Below are 18,523 nucleotides of genomic sequence, written 5' to 3'. Positions count from 1 at the left end.
TTTTTTAAACAGAGGAGAACTGGTGAAAGAATAATAGTGTCACTCCTTCCTGACTGCAGCCTGGCTGGTGTCGGCTGAGCTGACACCACAGGCATGCTGCCAGCATTTCTTATCATTCAAATTGGAGATAGCTGGGAGGGAGAGAGAGGGGAAAGAGCAGGGATTTCTTCCCAGTTTCCCCTTGGGATCATGGCTGGGGCCTAAAGGAAGTGAGTGCTGAGTGCAGACCCCCTCTGATCAGCCATAGACTGCAGTCTGGGTGAAGCTAGGACTTCCAGTGCTGTTCTTTAGGGAGCAGGCTCAACCTGGTGGCTTGTTGAAGTCAGCATGGCATGTGTCTTGATATGGTGGATGGGCCTTAGAAGCTCTAGTCATTGTTTTTGCATGAATTTTATTAACACTCTCGGTTCTTGTAGCTTTAATCAATGTTGTGAGCATTTTTCAGCCTTTGCAGATGTTGATTTCCAGGTTTGTCATTTTTCCTAAATACCAGAAAGCCTTTTCCAGACTGAATACAAGGAAACAGCTCTCTGCAAGGGACTTACTCTATGTGTTAGTTTTACATTAGCCAAATAGAAAATAAGTTGATGGAGCTGTATTTGTAACTGTGGCCTGAAACACTGTGAGGGGGACATGTTGTCTTCTCTGTGTCTTCAGCTTTGGCAGCACTGGGCTAATCTTTGGTATTTCATTCTCAAAGACTGAGACTGGAAGTGGGCACTAATCATTGAGTCCTATTGCCTGTGAATCAGTCATACTCCTTCATTGAGGTCAGTAGCTTCCATACAGGGAAGAAGCATCTTCCAGGAAAGTATGCATCTGATCTTGACTTGAAAGCTTGCAGAGGTGGCAAGTCTGTGAGAGCTCATGGTGGTTTGTTGCACTGGTTACTGCTCCCCTTTGAGCTTTATGAGACTGACTTTGCAGCATCTCCCTGCTGTCCCTTGCCACATTCCGCAGGCAGGTTGGAGGCTGTTCACACAAGGCATTTTTCACACTGGAGAAAATATTCCCATAGAAATCTAGAAGGTGGCTTCATAAGCTTGGCATGCAAACATTTAGAGTGTTTTCTATGCATTGTTACATGCTTTGAATCCTCCTGGAGCTTACCATGGCAGGTACCAGACTGTTTAAAATACATAAAGACCTTGGCAGGGTACCTCTAGGCATTTCTTCTGGCTCGTGTTTCTTCCTCACCCTGCTGCAGTCCTCTGTCTCTGACTCCTGGCAGTGTCTGCCCATGGAATGAGAGCAGCCCAAGTGATGCTTGTCGTAAGAGAAGGACCTGGATGCATGTTGGGTGACCTGAATGCCGAAGGCAATTTCAAGCTGAACAGACACGCATCACAGAACTGCCACGTCGCTTTCTGTTTATTTCTTGCCAGATTTGCTAATTGTTCGGGTAGTTTCACTGCAATAAAATCTCACTCCCTCATAGCCCATCTGCTCTTAGCTGATCCTGCAGGGATGCCATAAATCTGGGCTACGATGACATATCTATTTCCATGGCAACTGACCAATGTAGCAAACAAAATCATGATGTCACAGATACCACATCTCCAGGGCTTGAGCAGGAGAATGGGACCAGGATAGGGAAAATGCCACTTGAACCCAAATGCCTAAGATACAGATGACAAGGGGAAGACAGTACTGAGCTCCGGGTCCTGCACACCCTGCTCTAAGGACTTTGCAATGTCAAGCCTAGCAGACCTAGAAAACATCATCAGCTTGAGGCTCTCCAAGGGGGGGAACTGATCATCTCTTAAAATAGAGAGAACTCTTAGTGATTTAAGCTCAGATTTATGCAGTCCTCTGAGCCCCAGGTAGCTCTGTGCCCATGTCTCTCTCCCCAGTCACAGGGGATGAAAGTCCTGGGTCTCATCTTGCATTGAGAGCGCTCTCATGCTGTTGAGATACAGAGGGAAACCTGCTGAGCCAGCAGATGCCCACAACTCCTGGTTGATGCAGGGCCTTGAGCCTCTCATCAGACCAAAGTCACAAGAACAAAACTGTCCTGCGCTTTCAGATGCTCACCAAGAAAAGCATGCACTAAACCAAAGGGTGGGAATGCTGCAGGCTGCAGGTAGGGGAGCTCTGGGTCAGCAGAACCAGCTTGGAGCTTAAAAGCAGTTGTTCATGACACTGTGTCAGATTCCCTGGCTTTGAAAATTGAAACCTGTGGAAGAATGATGTGGTTTTGATCTCTGCTTTTCTCCTGTGATGTTTTATATACAGTGTATTGATGTCTCGTAAAACTGAGATAATCCCTTGCAATTCTCACACTGTTAAGCCTTTGCCTTTTCTGTCAAATCCAGGCTTTAGAGAAGCAGTGAGCCACTGTAGTAATCATTGTGGTCTTTCTTTTCACATCTTTGTGTAGGTTTCATGGTGCCTTTTTTTTTCTTTACAAAAAGACAGCTTCATTATTGGGCTACGAAGCTGTGCTGATGTCTTCAAAGACTGGCCAAGAGAGACTGCTCAGGGCTGGAGACACATTTGTTTTCCTAGGCATTTCCAACACTGCCTGCTCAGCGAACAACAGCGTATTGCACTGCAGTGACATTTGCATGCAGACATATGATGTGATCGAAGCCTTCCTGAAGGATAACCCCCTGCTAGGAAGTTCTTTAGTGCCAGCACAGTCTGCAGATGCCATTGATAGACGAGCAGCTGCTCTTTTGCATCCTTGATTTTGTTGTTTCCCAGAGGCTGTCCACTGTTTCACTGCTGTTTTCATTCATAGGTTCTGTGGGCACCCCACTGCCAGGGGTAGAAGTGCGCATTGTCACTGAGACCTTGAAGAGTGGTGCTCGTTCCTATGCCATCCATGCTCAGGGAAATGAAGACAGCACACAGGTAGTGCTCAGCCATGTTCTCTACTGCTTCACTTGTCATAGAGTCGTAGAATCAAACAGGTTGGAAAAGACCTGTAAGATCATGCAGTCCAACCGTTTCCCAGCACTGCCAAGGCCACCACTAAACCGTGTCACTGAGGGCCTCGTCTATGCAGTTTGTCTCATGAGAAGTTCTCTCCTCCTCAGCTGTTTGAAGCCTCAAGGAGTGAGGCTTGCACTACGGTTACTCCCAGGAACTTGGTGATGCTTTTAGAATGTCTCTTTTTTGTATTCTTTTTTGGGTTACTATAGCCCTGGTACTTTACAGACTGCACAAGGGTGGTCCTTGCTGCATAGATGAACAACATCTGAGAGAATAACACCCTCTGCATGGGAGTGGGAGGTGAAGGCTGTGGTATAAGCACTATGGGATAAGATGATATTGTGTCTGCTGAGGCTGTTGGTGCCCTGGAGGAAGGTGATGAGTTAAGCAGTGTCTGGCCTTTGAAAGGCAGGACAAAAAGTTGAAATCTACTGCAGAAGGTAAAAACATGGCATAGAAGGGAATTCAGGTGAACCCTACTCTGCTCCAAAGAGTCACTAGATATCTGCAGTCTGGAGGAGAGGATGAGTGATTTCTAACCTTGTGTTTATTTCACTGAGTTTGGTCAGGGGGTTAGCAGTGAGAATTGGAAGGTCAGGATTGGTGGCCTTGGGGATTGCATTCATTTCAAAACTGATCAGGGGGGAGCTCATCAGGTTTCCATGAAGGTCCAGCTGCATACCGAGCTCCAACAGCCACGTGATATCTGCACCAGCAGTTCTGCTGTCACAGAAGTCAGATGTCCATGATGGTGAAGCAGTTGAGCCCTTTTCCCCATGAACTGACCCTGTGTTGGGGTGCTGTGTGTTCCTTGCTGCAGAAGCAGCCCCCAGCCCAAAGTCCAGCCTCAGCCCGTTTCTCTCCCCACACAAATGGCTGAGCAAGGTCTGCATTCCTGCCACATCTCCTTTGCACCCTCATTGCGTTGCAGGTCATGTTGCCTCTGGCAGATCAATAGCCAGGTGATGTACGGGCTCAGCTGAGTAGATGGATGTTGTATGTGTGAGAGAAATTGCTCCAGCAGTTGTGTGCACCGTGTGGGTAGGAGACAGACAGGCGTGAGATTCAACCTGAAATATGTGGCTTCACTCATTCCTCTGGGGAAATAGCTTCATCATCTAGCAACGGACATGCCAAGGGTTCAAAAGGAGCTTCCTGGTCTGCTGCAGGGAATACCAGAGATGCTGCTGATGTAAGTACTGGTGAAAGGCTCAAGAAAGCCATTTTTCCTCCAGGTTATCTGTGCTGGCAGCTGGAGGAGCCAGTGGGACCATGAGCAGCCCCATGTGCATTGTGGTCAGGCTGCAGCAGGTTGCCTTTTGTGTCCTGATGCCAAAACAGAGCACTGCATCCCACCCCGGACATAGAAAATGAGCCCAGGGGAGAGCTGAGAGGGACTGCTCTGGCCAGGGATTGTGGTGCAGCTGAACAGTGAGCAAAGCAGGAGACCTGGGGTGGCTGCCCTGCTGCAACACTCAACACATAGGAAGCTGCTTCCTGTTTGTATCACTTCACTGGATGAGCGTTATGTCTCATGATTTTGTCCCTCATCCTGGAGTTAGTTTTTGGCCTTTTTTTTTTTTTCTACTTGTGTGGAACTGAGACATGAAATAGAATGTGTCCATTTTAATAATGATCCTATAATGCTTTTTTTACCCTAAGGGATCCCTGGGCTCTTTACGAATTAGGTCTTAGACACAAGAATCCCCATAGTGCAGCTACTTAAGGACGAAATGTGGATGTTTGTTATTATTCTGAGTTACAAGAGGAAAAAAAAAACCTAATGGGTTTTTTTTCTGCTCAGTACTCCTTCCCCTTCCTTCTGTTTGTATTGAGTGACCAGAGAAGAAGGGGAGCCCAGATGACCTGTGTCTGGTGCTGGAAGCCCACCACCCTCTGAGGTTTCTGACAGCCTAGACCTACATAACTATTTCCTCTGGCTTCAGGCTGGTTGAGTTCATAATTGGGATAGAGGAATTGCCCTTTTATCCCATCCATTTGTCACATACACTCTTCAGCCCCCAGTGCGGGCCACTAAGGTCCATACCAATGTCTCATGGTGCTCCCAGGAGCTCCCATCAGCACTAGTGTTGGCCCTATGCCCCTGGCTGATGGCTGACTTTCCGTCAGGCTATCCCTTGGGGGTTTTATGAATGTTCTGGTGAATTCTTAAGATATCACCCAGGGAGGGTGTGGGAGTGGTTGTTGGCTGAGGCATTGGTCTCTTTCTGAAAGGCTTTTCCCATCTCACCCACCTTGCCCCTTGTCCCAGCTTAACTGGGAGTTTCTGGAGGCTGAGGGAGAGAAATGGTCCCATCTGCTCTGAGTGACACTTGGCAACAGTGGCTCCTGTGCTGCTCCAGGACATCCAGGAGCAGAGTGGATCTGCTGCCTCTGTCTCTGGGACTGTCAAAAGGGCTGTGACAAAGTGGGAAAAACGGTCCCTGCTCTTAGTGTGTCTTGGCACAGACGGATGCATGGGGATGCCAGGAGTTTGGCTTCTGTCTGGTCTGTATGTGGAGTGTGACTTTCCATTGCATGGGCAGGTGGCATCCGTGGTGGCACACCTCTTATCCCAATGACAGTGTCATTTCATTGCTTCACACCTGTGGTTGCAGGCAGAAAGCCTCACCTGCTGCCTGCTCCTGCCCTGAGATGCTGCTGCTGGCACACTCTGTGCATCATGCTTGGTTAATAATTTATGTCAGAAGAGAGTACGTCAATGGAATTTATTTAAAACAAGGAGGATCTGACAGGCCGAATGCTCATCATGCTCCACCAGGCAAGAAAAGGTCTGTTTCAGATTAGCTCCTCCATGGTTAAGGGGCTGTCTCCAGGATTAGAATACCTTGTCGGTGTTCCCTGCCTTGCTTGTGCCACTGGACATGGCCTTTTCCTTGCCCCTTATGAGGAGGGATAGACGTATTTGGCATCACCTCCCTTGCAGGAGGGCTCTGAGGCTTACAGCATGTAGGTAGGTTTGTGTTGTGGTCCTGGCAAAGGCAGAGGGGTCCGGGTGGAACGACAGCAGTGGTGAGGCCAGTGCAGAAAGCATACAGCCCACTCAGCGCCCGCTCTGCCTGTGTTTGATATAAGCATCTGTAGCCCCATTGCTGCTCTGGGCATTTCTCTCTGTTTTGGCATTGATACTGTGAAAAAGTCCCAAATGTCACGTAATGGATTGCTGGAAATGAACACCTCCCGGCAGCAGGGCCGGCACAGGCAGCGCCTGCCGTCTGCTTCAGTTACACAACTTTCAGGGCAGGGATCTCTCTCTGTACACAGAAAGCACGGTGCACATCTGTGCCACTACACAGATAATAATGAAACTGCCACCCCAGAGCCCTTCCTGGCCACGGTGGGGACATGGGGCTGTGCCTGGCAGCATGTAGGACGTGGTGTGGCAGATCTGGTGGGATGCTGAGCACCCCAGTGGGAGCTGGGCTCCAAGCCATCTCTTCTCACCAGCCTCTCGGCTCCTGCTTGCAGGTGATCTCTGTGCCGGGGGGTTAGGCGCATTGTCAGGGCAATCTGTGAGGCGTTCACACCTCGGCTCCACTGTGCAGAAACCCTCGTGGCTGTGAGCAGAAAGAGCACCTGCCTTTGCCAAGGAAATCATTTGCTGTATGAAGCCTCACGAGGTCACTGCCTTCCCCGCTCGCGTTGGGCTGAGGTTTCTGCCTTCTGCTCCATCCTGACAACAGCAGACAACAGACTTTCCCCGAGCTGTTTCTTCCCCACTAACACTGTCTCTCCCATTAGATGCTGGGGCATTGCTCCGTTTCCTTTCACACCGTCACCCTTTAGACACATTTGCACGTCCTGCTGCAGTGAGATGCAAACAGGAGCTCGGCAGCATCGTGGTGGTGGCAGAGGAAGGCTGTGGGTGGTGGGAGTGGGGAGGTAGGAAGCGTTTCTGCTTTGCCATCCGGTAACTGCCTTAGCTTGCAGCAGGGGACTGCTGTAATTTGCAAAGCTGGTTTCTGGCACACCCTGAAGATCAATAATCTACTTAGCTGAAAGTTTGCTGGATCTCTGTTCTTCCCTTCATTTTCTCCTACCCCTTGATTAGAGTGCTGGATTCCTTTCATGCGTGTGCTCCAGCCCTTCGATCTTGCAGCTCTCATGAGCCTTGTGCTCCACAGCATCCAGTTTGCACAGATTTTCTAGCTGGCTCTCGTGCTGCTTCTGTAGTTATTGCTGCACCCTGGGCTGTGAGCTAGTTTCCTGACACAGACCCGTAAGCCACGAGGCTGTCAGCTGTGCCCTGCTTGAAGCTGCGCCATCACTGCCAACACCAAAAGGTGCTCCAGGCTGATGAGATCCCCTCACTGCATGGTCTGTTCCCAGCCAAGGATGCTCTGCAACACAGTGTGGGACAGGACCACCTGTGGTGGTGCAGGAGGTATCAATCCCCATTGGAGTTGCAGTGCTTGCACCCTGACCCAGCATCCCCCACCTCTCCCTCTGCAGGAGTGTGGTGACACAGAACGTGGTCCTCTAAAGAGATACTGTCCTCTGAGTGCTTGGAGAAGTGCTTCTCTTCCCATACATCCCTAGGGAGCAGAGGTGTGGAAGTGGATGTCAGGGGACAGCAGCAGCTTTGTCTGCTTTGAGTCTATTGCTCCTGTAGATGCTCACGTCCAATGCAGCCCCAAAACTTTTAACCTGCCTTAAGCAGCTGCCTGTTGAGTCCATCTGACCATACACGCAGGCTCAGTAATCCTCAGCCACAGCTCTGGATGCTTTTTCTCCTGGTCTTTTTTCTCCTTAACTTTTTGGCAGCCCAGGATCTCACTCTCCCATGCCTGACTCCAGCGCACAGGAAAGGGTTACAGCTCTCCAGCGCTGAACGTTTCAGTTCGCTTTGTTCAGTGCAATGCATATTTCATACGCTTAGCTTCCCAGCTGGCAGAGGCCTGGAAACCCTGCAAGCTGTCGGGTATTGTCTCTCTCCTTCTTTATTTGTTTGTTTGTTGGTTGGTAGGGGTTTTTTTTTGGGTTGTCATTTTTGTTGGATTTTATTTTTTTCTTCTGTTTTTTTCCAAATTGCTCACTCGCACGAAAGCCAAACCCCAGTCCTTGACAATAGGGGTCTATCAATAGATAAATGGTTTCACAGCTGTATCTAATGCAGTGCTCTAGCCAGGGCTTTTATGGTGAGTAATTTTCTCGTGCTGAGGCTGCAAAGGGAGCTGTGTGGGACGTATGGGTTGCAGGAGCTGGCAGCAGGAGGACGCTGCAGCCATGGGGTTTTCTCTCCCCCACTCTCCAAAGGTTGTAATTAGCTCGTTGTTTATCCATATGCAAGCTGTCGTCCTGGATGGGAACCGGCTCGGCTGTGGCCATCCCCTCCCAAAGCCACCAGCATCTCCTGGCCCCTCCTCCCCATGTCCCCTGTGTCTCTGCCATCTGCTAGCATCTTGCTGCTGGTTGCCAGCACCTCCACAGGGCTGCGGGCACTGGGGGCAGCTGCCACTGTCACCCTTTGTTATGACCAGAGGCCTTGGCCATTGATGCCCTGTGGAGAGGCCCAGAATGGCTCCATCTCACTCATGTTCATCCCAGATCCCCAGAGAACCAGTGGGGAGCTCATCACTGAGCTGCCAGGGTTGTATTGGAGGCTTCCTGGGTGCTTCCTTGCTGCTGCCCATGGGTGCTGTGGACTTGGGTCCAACTTTCTGGGTAGATCCTGCATGGAGGTGCTGTTGCACGTGTACCTCTTACATGTGGTTGTCTCCTCATCCATCCGGGTATTTTGAAACAGCTGGTGCGAATGTACCATGATCGTATGTGTGGCTCCTGAGGCTAGAGATAGGCACGTGCCAGGCATTCCTAGAAATGGACAGGAATGGATGCAGGTGGGGATGTGAGCACCAGGGCCAGGGAGTCCTGTCTCTGGCTGTCTCAAGCAGCCACCCTGGGTTCTTCCCTTTCTATCCTGATCAGACCTCAACTGAAAGCAGTTTGTCCTCAATACTCCTATACTTCTAGAACATCTTCTCCCAATGGTGCAATTTTTCATCTGTTTTCTTGGTTTTCATCTGTATTTTTGTCCCTGCTGCATCACAACCTCATGTACTGCTGCTTCCCATGGGTCTCTGGGTGGTGAACCTTACTCCAGTGTCTCAGTTCCATCTCCCATCAGCGGCTTGCTGCTGTAGGTGCAGGATGTGCTGTGTGGTGCTGGAGCGTCATAGGATGCCTTCATCAGGATATCAAGTCAGTAATTCTGGGTCAGACTGTTACTTGGAACCTAGGGTGAAATTCAAGTTGAGTGATGGAGAGCTGCTGGCTGGCTGACAAGGCTGGCTGGCTGGCTACCACAGGGGTTCGTTGGGATGCTTTGGGCTTCATCACCTCTACTTGGATCTTTGCCCACCTCAGGAATCTTGCCCCTCAGCTGCACAATCTCTCTCATCAGTAGCCACCTCCCAGGCAGACAGTATAGGGAATGTGTTGTTGAAGGGAGCCTGGATTATATCTGCTACTTTTCTTCTATCTGGGACATCAGTCCTCAGGTTTTCTGGCACAATCCATCTTTGGTAAATTCATGCTGCATTTTTTCCTATTTTCCATTTGCCTCAGCTTCTTCCAGAAACTCTTCCAAAGCACTCACAGTGCTGGACACTGCAGTCATATATATTCCAGTTATGATTTCTGTTTCACTGTGTTCCTCTCATCTCCTCAGTGACCTGCCCAAATAATTCAAGTTTCTCCACTTTGTTGCCCAGGCTGCTTTTCATTATTGTATAAACATTTTAACTGCTTCTCATTGATCACATCCAGTTCCTTAGTCAACTCAGTATATCTCATCCTGATATGTATATCTCCTTCCTTCTTTCTGTCTGTTCTCTGATTTAGGGGTTTTTATTGGCCATAGCTGTATTTTATTTCTTCCTGGTAGAAAAGAGGAGGAGGAGATCATGGTAACATCATGTCCCCTTGTTTCTCAGCTGAAAACTTTTCTTACCACAGGAGCAGCCTTGATCACAGATGACTGTTTCCTTGCACATTGAATTTGAATTTATCTGTCAAGAAGAACCTTCTATCAACAGGTGTTTCCTTTCTCATAGCACCCTCAAGATCTCTATTCATCTCTTTGGTGTTTTATGCTTTAATTCCTCCTTGTAGCAGGGGGAAGATTTAGGATATGTGACCTTACTATATCCTTCACCACACTGGCAGTCTTGGTTCTCTCAGCATGGGGGACAAGGGGTGGGTAGATTCCTCTCCCTCTCTGGCCCTGTCATGCTGCTTGTGGTCTTCAACCTTTTTCTGTATCCTTGCTTGTGCCAAGAGGGCCTGGGAGATCAGACTGTTTATGTATGCTATTGTGAGACATGGGATGAAAGCAGCTTTCCTGACGGCCCAGTCACTGGTTCTTATTTCTACTTGATTTTTGCACACCTGAGCCCTTCTGAGCTGTGGGTTCAACCTGACATGCTTACAACCTCCCTTCTCCCATAATACACTTGCTGGACCTCCGCTGGGTTGCAAAGGCTGTTGCTGCTGTAGCACATCTTGGGGATGTTTGCCAAAGAGGCCTGGACATGTTGGGGAGATGCTGAAGCACAGAGGCCAGAAGAAAAAGGTACAGTCTCTGCCCTAGAGTGCTTCCAGCCAAAGGGAGGAGGCACTGGCCGCCGCGGGATGGGTTAGCACAAGGAAGCAGTTAGAGCTTCTCAGGCAGTGTGATCATCTGTAGTCACAGCACATCACAGCCTTGCTGACCTGAACTTTTGAGTGAGGCTTATGAAAAACGAACTGAAGGTGGGCCACTAATTGAATCCTTGCCTGGTCCTCTGCCTGCCCCCGAGCACCAAATCAGAGCAGGCGTTGTGAGGGCACGTCAAGAGCCTTTCTCTAATGAAGAGAGCTGAGGGAGTGGGAAGATGTGCTGACATCTCGCGTCGTTTATTATCTTCTGAAGCCTGCAAACAAGAGAGATGAGAGCAGCAGCATAGGGAGTTGTTGGTGTTTCTGGAACGGTGTTACACATCTAATTTATGGTGTTAATATAGATCAAGAAGTTCTCTGTCTGTAGAACAATAGGAGAGAGGACTGACCTTTCCCAAACTTGGGATTTTGTTTCTGTGGTTCTTTTGAGATCATCTGGAGTTAATCAGTCTGTTAACTTTCAAAACTCAGTACTGCCTAAAAAGATGTACACTCACTTTTGTTTTCAGTGGAGCAACGCTTACTGTAAGTAGAGGGTTAGGTTTTTTGAAACTTGAGTTTCAGCGTTCCAGCTCCACTGTGCACCAGCCTTGCTTTTAAATTTATAACCCTCCAAAATGAAAAGTAAATTGATTGCGTTATTCCCAGCCCTTTTATAAAAGTTAACATTGCAAAAACAGATGTGAAATGTGGCCTCGTAGATTACAGCCTGGGCTTGGGGTTTGTTTGGTTGGGGGTTTTTTTTTCACTCTCTCTATGCTGTGTCCCTGAGGAACAGAAATCTGCCTTTTTCCAGCAGGAGGAAAATTGTTCTGTGTCTAAATTGCCTCCTGCTACCCTTCTGCAGGATGCTGCAGGACACGGAGCTCAGAGGAACGATAATGCTTTTACAAAACCATGCAACTTAGCAGGGAATTTTTAATTATGAATGTGCGTGAGAGTTCAGATTGCCTGGGAATTTGGTAATGCTCTAGCAAGCCTCACACCTCTAGGATATCCACTCAAATATGGCCCAGGGAGACAGTGATTAAAAGGCACTGCCAAGTGGATTATTGGTCTCCAGCTTCCTTTTAGGAAGCAGGTGAGCATATCCTTACATCCCTCATCAGCCCACCACACCAGTCCTGGACGCAGCATGATTGCCTGGTCTGGAAGCAGGGTCTGGGCGCAGCCTCAAGCTCCCATGCTTTCTCCAGGCCAGGGGGGCTGAGCTTTTGGATGCTGTGTTGGAGCAAAGCTTTGCTGTATTGCAGCACTGGCCACCAAAATCCTGAAGGGGTGAATTTGTGGTCTTTTGAGAGAGAAGGAGTGTGCCTGGAAATGGCAGGTGAGCTTTAGCAGCAGCGGGGTCGTGAGTGTGGCAGAGCATCCTGGCTCCATAGCTCGACCCTGGGTTGCAGGGTGGGATGTGGGGCCATTCTTCAGGCTTTGTTGTATAATTACATGTTTAAAGCAAACAGAAAAAAGTTACTACTCTGTGAGAACCACTAAAATGGTTCCATCACTTCCATAAACCTCACACATATAAATTATTGTCTTCTATTATTCACTTAAAAGGCTAGGTTGCTTAATTATTTTGATCACAGTAATCACTTATTTACAAGGTGGGGAAAAATGCCAAGCATTTCCAAGCTGTGGTAGAGGAGGCAGGGCTGCAGAAGCATTTCCTTCCTCCACACAGATGCTTTTGAGTATCTTGGTTGCATCAGTGGTGGTGCCCACCCCATGTATACCCCAGGCTGTTCTCTCCTGCTCTGGCAGCAGTGGTGTGATGGAAACTGGGCCGCTCAGAGCCCAGGGTGGTGGGAGCTGCAGGAGCAGGTTTGGCTGCAGGGAACTGATTCGTCATGGAGCAAGGACTGTGGAAGAGTCAGGCTGTGGCTGGGTAGGAGGGTGGAATGGGACAGAAATGTGAGTAGGGAAGAGTAGAAGGAAAATGGTACAACATCTGCAGGGCCAGAAGATGCCCCTCGCACTGTTCTGCTCCACTTCACCCCATCCGGGCTAACTGCTCTTCTGTAGATGTGCTGCCTCACGTTTCTGGGGTGCAGGAGTGGTCCCTCCTGGTAGCAGGTGCTCTGATTCACAGCCTTTACTCACCCAGAAGAGAGGTTCAGATGGTAATTTTTTGGGGGGCAGGAGGAAGAAGAGGTGTGGTAGAAGTTAAACGTGTCCCTCCAAAACCTGTTTGCCACCTGAGGAAGGTGTTTGTTTTTTTTCTGAAGAGCTTGTCTGTTGTCCTCCCAGTCCTATCAGCCCAGTAACAAGGTATTACCTCCCTTCACAGCCTCACCTTCCAGCTTTCACCCTGTGTCTTCCACATGCTTAGGAATCCACCATGCCTCCCCTGCTTCCCAGCGAAAGGCACGCCGCTGAGAGCCTACCTCCATAAAAGCCCCTAATTCCATTAAAGTCCATTACAAGCTCCTCTCCTGCTGTTCCCGGAGGCACGGGGCAGCATCCATCAGAGACCACAAGAAAACAAATGGCCACTTTGAATAGATCCCAGGGCCGCTTGCCAAGCGGGGATTCCCAGCTATTTACAAACCACCCTCACTTCCCCCTAATAGAGGTAAAATGGAAGCAGGGAAAATACACATTTTAGAATCACCCAGCTTTAGTCCTTCAAAGGATTTATTACAACCTTTTATTTTCATGCGTGGAAAATGGAATCTTATCTGGTATGCTGGCTGGTCCAGCAGAAAGCTATCAGGCAGCAACCTTCAGGGGCACACTATGCCTGGGTGTTAAAAGTTGCTCAAATGCATTAAAGCAGTTGAAAAGTGCATTAAAATATGGAGCTAGGAGAGGAGATATCTGGGCAATTAACAATCTGATGCTTTCAGCAGCTGCTTGCGACGTCGATCCAGTGCATCAACAATGGGTGCCACAGATTTGCTGCAGAAAGGAAACACACACATTGGCCATGCTGCTGCCGCCAAAATCACACTCTCAAAGCGGGTATCAGCCAGCTAGCTTGATGTATTTGGGAGTTTAGCAGGGATCAGATGCAAGGGGTTGTCGGAGATAAATGCCTCGAACCCTGAATTTTAATTTATGTTGTTTGCAAGCAGCAGAAGTTGCTGGCGCTGGGGTGGTTTGTGTCCCCTCTGCTACACCGGGGAGCAGTGGCACTGACATTCGAAGTGCAGCAAGCAAAATCCTATTAAGATAACGTCACGGCCTTTCTGTTTTACTGTTTGCAAGCCAGCCATAACATCATTAAATTACACAACAGGGAGGTGCCTGCTGCCAAGGAGCTCTGCTCGAGATAAGATGTGGGTTGAGCTGCTGCCAAAATTTGAGTTGATATGACAAGAAATTTGGAGCCGGTTCAAGGCTTGATTCACACAAAACGATGCAGCATGCAGGTAAACACTGTGCAGGATTGGTCCCTGGGGTACCTCAGCTGCTCTGAGCTGGGGCACAGTGTGGGTTGTGCAGGCGGGCACTGTGTGATGCCTGTGCAAGGCTGGGCTAGGGCTGGAGACATTCTAGTACCCAAATTTGCACCCGTTCTTGCATTCAGTGCTGACAACCAGAAGACAGAATCTGGCAGGATCTGTAGGTGAAGGTGAGGCAACCGTTTGCAGGTCCTCACCATCCTTACCTCCACCTCCCCTTTCGCAGCCCTTTTGGGGGAGTCAAAAGCAGCCTGACAACTAAAGGGACTGACTTTGGAGGCTTGCAGTGGTATAAAATGCCTGCAACTTGAGGGCAGTTTTGATAGTCAGTTGTTCCTAGCTGAGATGGTTGGATGGGATCAGGTGGGTTTGGAGGGAGGTGAGTGGGGAGGAGTTTCCCCTAAGAGGAGAGGTTTGCTGGCTGGGTTACCCAATGGGCATAATTGGAACTGAGAGTACCTGGGGCACTGGGTTACTCAGGGAAGTTGCTTATTTTGTGATGTGGGCCAGCAGGAAAAGGAGTGAGGAAAAAGAGCTGCATTGTTAAAACTGCGTACAGCCTCTGTAACAGCACTGCAGCCTTGTTTTGGCAGACCCTCAGCATCACCCACCACGTCCCTGCCACACAGGCTTTGTGCCTCCTGCCCTTTGGCTGCAGCAGGTACTGAGGCTCTGGCTCTCCTGGAGCTCAGGTTTGTCTGTGCTGTCCTGCTTGTCTGGTCTTCAGGCTCCCTCTTTCAGATCCCCTGGGGAGAATTCCCCACCTTGCCATGGCTGAGCATTAACGGCCTTTTTCTCCTGCAGCATCTTCCAGACAGTGGAGGTGATGCACAGCCAGGGCTCTGGGTGCTCAGCCCAGCCTGTGGCACATGAAGTCATTCAGGGAATTCTGCAGAAGCACCTGGGCTCTAAGTGCAGGGATCCTTCCATCACCTCATCCTCCAAAGCAGGACATCAAGAAGAAATTACCTTAACAATTGTGCCTCAAAACAAGCTTTCTAAGCATTTTCCATTAGAGAAGTTCTGTTTCCATCAAAGAGTGCACACAGAAGTGAAGCCTGCTCTGCCCTGGGATTCTGTCTGGTGTTCCAGATCTGCTGTTACCACCTCCCCTTGTGCTGTGTTTCTGGCACTGCTTACTTTCAGGGTCCCAGATGTTTCTCATCCATGTTGCAGCAGAACAAGTACAAAGAAGCTCAGAGTACCTGTTATTGGGATGTTCTCTGCAAAGGGATGGAACAATGTGTAAAAGCACATCTCACGGTGACCTCCCTTCCCAGCACTGGCTTTGCACATCTTCCCTGCGAAAGGACTTTAGGCTAGCATAAGCAGTTTGTGCCTCTCTGGTGCCTCATCTCCTAGCCTGCCTGCATCCTTACGATTATGAAGCTGTGTGTGCAGGGGAGATGAGATATCATGCCATGTCAGGCAAGTCTGTGACCTTCCTGCAATTCTTCAGTTTCCATAACAGCAGGATGTTTGTTTTGTTGCCATCGGAAACCTGCCTGTGTGGGTTTGCAGGGTCCCGTGTTGTCACTACAGACACTGCCTTCCAGTGGGCCTGAAAGGAGCAGAGTGTCCCCAGGAACGAATCCAGTGATGTTTGCTGCCACCTCAGGAAAAAAAGAATGATAGATTGACAGTTTTGGAAGGCAAACAGAGCAGACAGCAGCATGGCAGAGTCACAGGAACGTGTCAGCCCCTGTCTCACAGTGGCTGCCCTCCTTGCTGCATCACCCGGCTGTGCAGGGTAAGAGGATGGTCCTTATCCCTGAGGACACTGCATATCTCGTACATCCAGGGTGAGTGGTGGTGGTGCCTTCAGCATCAGACCAGGATCTGATCTCCCAGCTGTGGGACAGTGGGCTATGCTTCCCTTACCTAGAATTATTTCCTGGGAGAGAATCCTGATAGAGGCTGGTAGGTGCTGCAGTAGAAGCAGGGTGCAGAGAAATCTTGTGAAGCTGGTCTGCATCAGGCCATCCAGGGGTCAGAAAGGACCATCCCTTTCCCAAAAGTATTTCCTGACCCTTTTCCAAGAGTATTTCCTGCATATCTGCATATGAGACCTCTCCTCTGACCGCAGCTGGAAGACATCAGCCTGCCTGGACCGTGGTTCCAGGATGGAAGCTGTTGTTTTCATATAACACAGATGTATGTTTCCAGTGCTTTTGGATGTCAAAGGCACTTTGGTGAGTCCTTCCACCTGAGGAGAGATGTTGTGCAGGTGGGCAGGCTGCATTGGAGGTTGGGAAAGGCTGGAAAGACATGTGGCGTGGGTCCTGCTTGTCCCCTACTGCAAGGTGGGGGAACCCATGCAAGGTGGTGGAGCCGATGTGGCTGCGGGACAGCTGCTCACTGCAACTCCCCGGGATGCATTCATTGTATGCTTGTCCTAGGTGACACCAGGTCTGGAAGGACAAGAAGGGGAGCTGCTCGTGAAGGGACCCTCTGTCTTCCGCGAGTACTGGAACAGACCCAAAGAAACAGCAGACGCCTTCACACCCGATGGCTGGTTCAAAACAGGTACCGCGATGCCTCCCTGCAGCGTATGGCAAAGGGCAGCGAGGGGAGGAGGAGGCAGCAGCTATGGATCAGCCCCTTGGGTTCCTGGCTGCTGGGGGGTTTGCGGATGGGGGATCACGGCCCAGATGGGGGTGCAGGTTGGATGAACTCCAGGCTCAAGGCGGGGCTTTGCTTGTGTTGGCTGTAATTAGCCAGTTGATGGGGTATGTTTGGGGTTGCTTGCTTGTGAGCGTAATATACGATGTTTAATGTTTTTTGGGGACTTAAACTTTGCAAAATGTGATTGAATTTAACTTACACAAGGACTACATCAGTGGAAAACCCCCACTAAGCTCCAAGGAGGGGGATCCATCCTGCTTCCCCTCTTGCTTCCATCATGGTGTCTGCAAGGGAGTTTGTCCTCCTGGTCATGGCTTAGTCAAAGGATTGAAGGCATGAGCATGGGCAGTGTGGCTGCATGGGGTGGGCTGGGACCATGAGGGAGCCTTTCAAGGGACTGTCATTTGTCAGTCAGAAACTACTAATTGAAGGAATTTTGAGCTTTCTGAGGAAAAATCCCATCAGGTGTCCTCAGGTTTAGGATGAGGTTTTGAAATTGCCAGAATATTTTTTTTCAATAGTGAAAAGCCTGAGTTTTCCAAATAAAGAGACCTTTTAATTTGAAACCGAGGCTCGTTTTATTTTTATGTGATATGTTGTGGAAATGCAGAGGAAATGGTGCTTTTTCTGGGTTTTTTCAGGGTTTTCCTTTCCCTTTCAAGAGAGGGAAGAGTTTCTGAAACAGAATGTTTCCCAGGGATGGGAAAACCTCTGGTATTTGCTTCTTTCGAATAAAACTTGACCAGAAGAGAATACCCTAATAATAGTACCTATTGCAAGTGGGGCCTGTGTGTGCCATGGTGGGTATTATCAAATGTTTGCAGACAGAATAAAGATCCCATTATCCCGCGATAGCAGCCGATGCCATCAGGGCTGTCCCTACCTGGAACTGCTGTGTCTGGGACAGCAAGTTCTTGGAGGAGAATTCGTAATGGCTAATCGTGCCCATCATGCGGGGTAACAAATTCAGGAGCATACCAGGCTGAAGAGCTTTCCCAGTTGGCACAGATGTGACAGGCCATGGATAAGTTATGTGCTGCAAATTATGCCTCCCACCCTGCGCGTGCGAGCAGTCAGAGGTCCCCTCAGTCAGAGGTTCTCTGCAATATGGATTATTGGCAGGCTCTGTCCCCAGCTCCTGGGTGGTATCTCAGTGAGCAGCCTTCCTGCTGCCCCTGCCACTGGCTGGGAGCTGTTTGAGCAGTGGGGTAAAGCCAGGCTGTACTAAGCCCAGCCACCAATTAATCTTGCCAGTGCAGAAGGGGCTGATGGCTCATTTCTGCTGAACCTTAACACAGACACAGCTCTAACTTCCTCATTCCCCTCTCACTGTGTGTTAGCAGTGCCATCGTGTCAGGAGTCAGGCTGGATTTCTAATGCCTTCTGTGTAATCTTATTTATTTATGGTTCCTGAAGAAGCTGTGATTTATTATCATTGTTATTCCAAAGCAGACATGGAGCTGCCCTGCCGGCAGTGTCACCACGGGTCCCCATCCCGGTGTGTACCATGGGCTGGTACTGGAGCATCATCAGGCGATGCGCAGGGTGTGCAGGGCAATCAGCTTTAAAAATTTTTTAGTCACCACTCCTGATGAATATTTCAGATGCAAAGGAATAGCATGCATTAATTATTGCAAAGAGATGTCTTTAGGAGAAAATGATTTTGAAATTCAGTTTAATTTCATTGTAATGCGCTGCAAACAGGAAGGGAGTATGTGTGTTTAATTGGCTCTCGGGGGTAAGGCCGGGAAGATGGCATGCCTTTGTCACAGGCCATTAGTGATACAGACTGCATAATGAGAGAGTACAATCAGCTCACAGCTGCTGGCTCCTACGGGGAGAGAATGATATTAAATAGAAATCAGTATAAATTAAAC

At 49.3% G+C, this 18,523-nt stretch overlaps 1 protein-coding gene across 1 annotated transcript in view; it reads left to right on the top strand.

Moving 5' to 3' along the window:
* The window catches only part of ACSF3 (acyl-CoA synthetase family member 3), a 63,478-nt gene that overhangs the window by 19,003 nt on the left and 25,952 nt on the right, over positions 1-18,523 (top strand). Inside the window, exons 6-7 of the mRNA XM_065662222.1 lie at positions 2,744-2,856; positions 16,421-16,547. Of these exons, the coding sequence (XP_065518294.1) occupies positions 2,744-2,856; positions 16,421-16,547 (240 nt within the window). The remainder of the gene's footprint in view (positions 1-2,743; positions 2,857-16,420; positions 16,548-18,523) is intronic.

The sequence above is a fragment of the Lathamus discolor genome, chromosome Z, assembly GCF_037157495.1.
Source record: "Lathamus discolor isolate bLatDis1 chromosome Z, bLatDis1.hap1, whole genome shotgun sequence".
NCBI classification, from domain to species: domain Eukaryota; kingdom Metazoa; phylum Chordata; class Aves; order Psittaciformes; family Psittacidae; genus Lathamus; species Lathamus discolor.
Note: the sequence above shows the minus strand (reverse complement) of the source record. Positions and strands in the feature narration are given on the sequence as shown.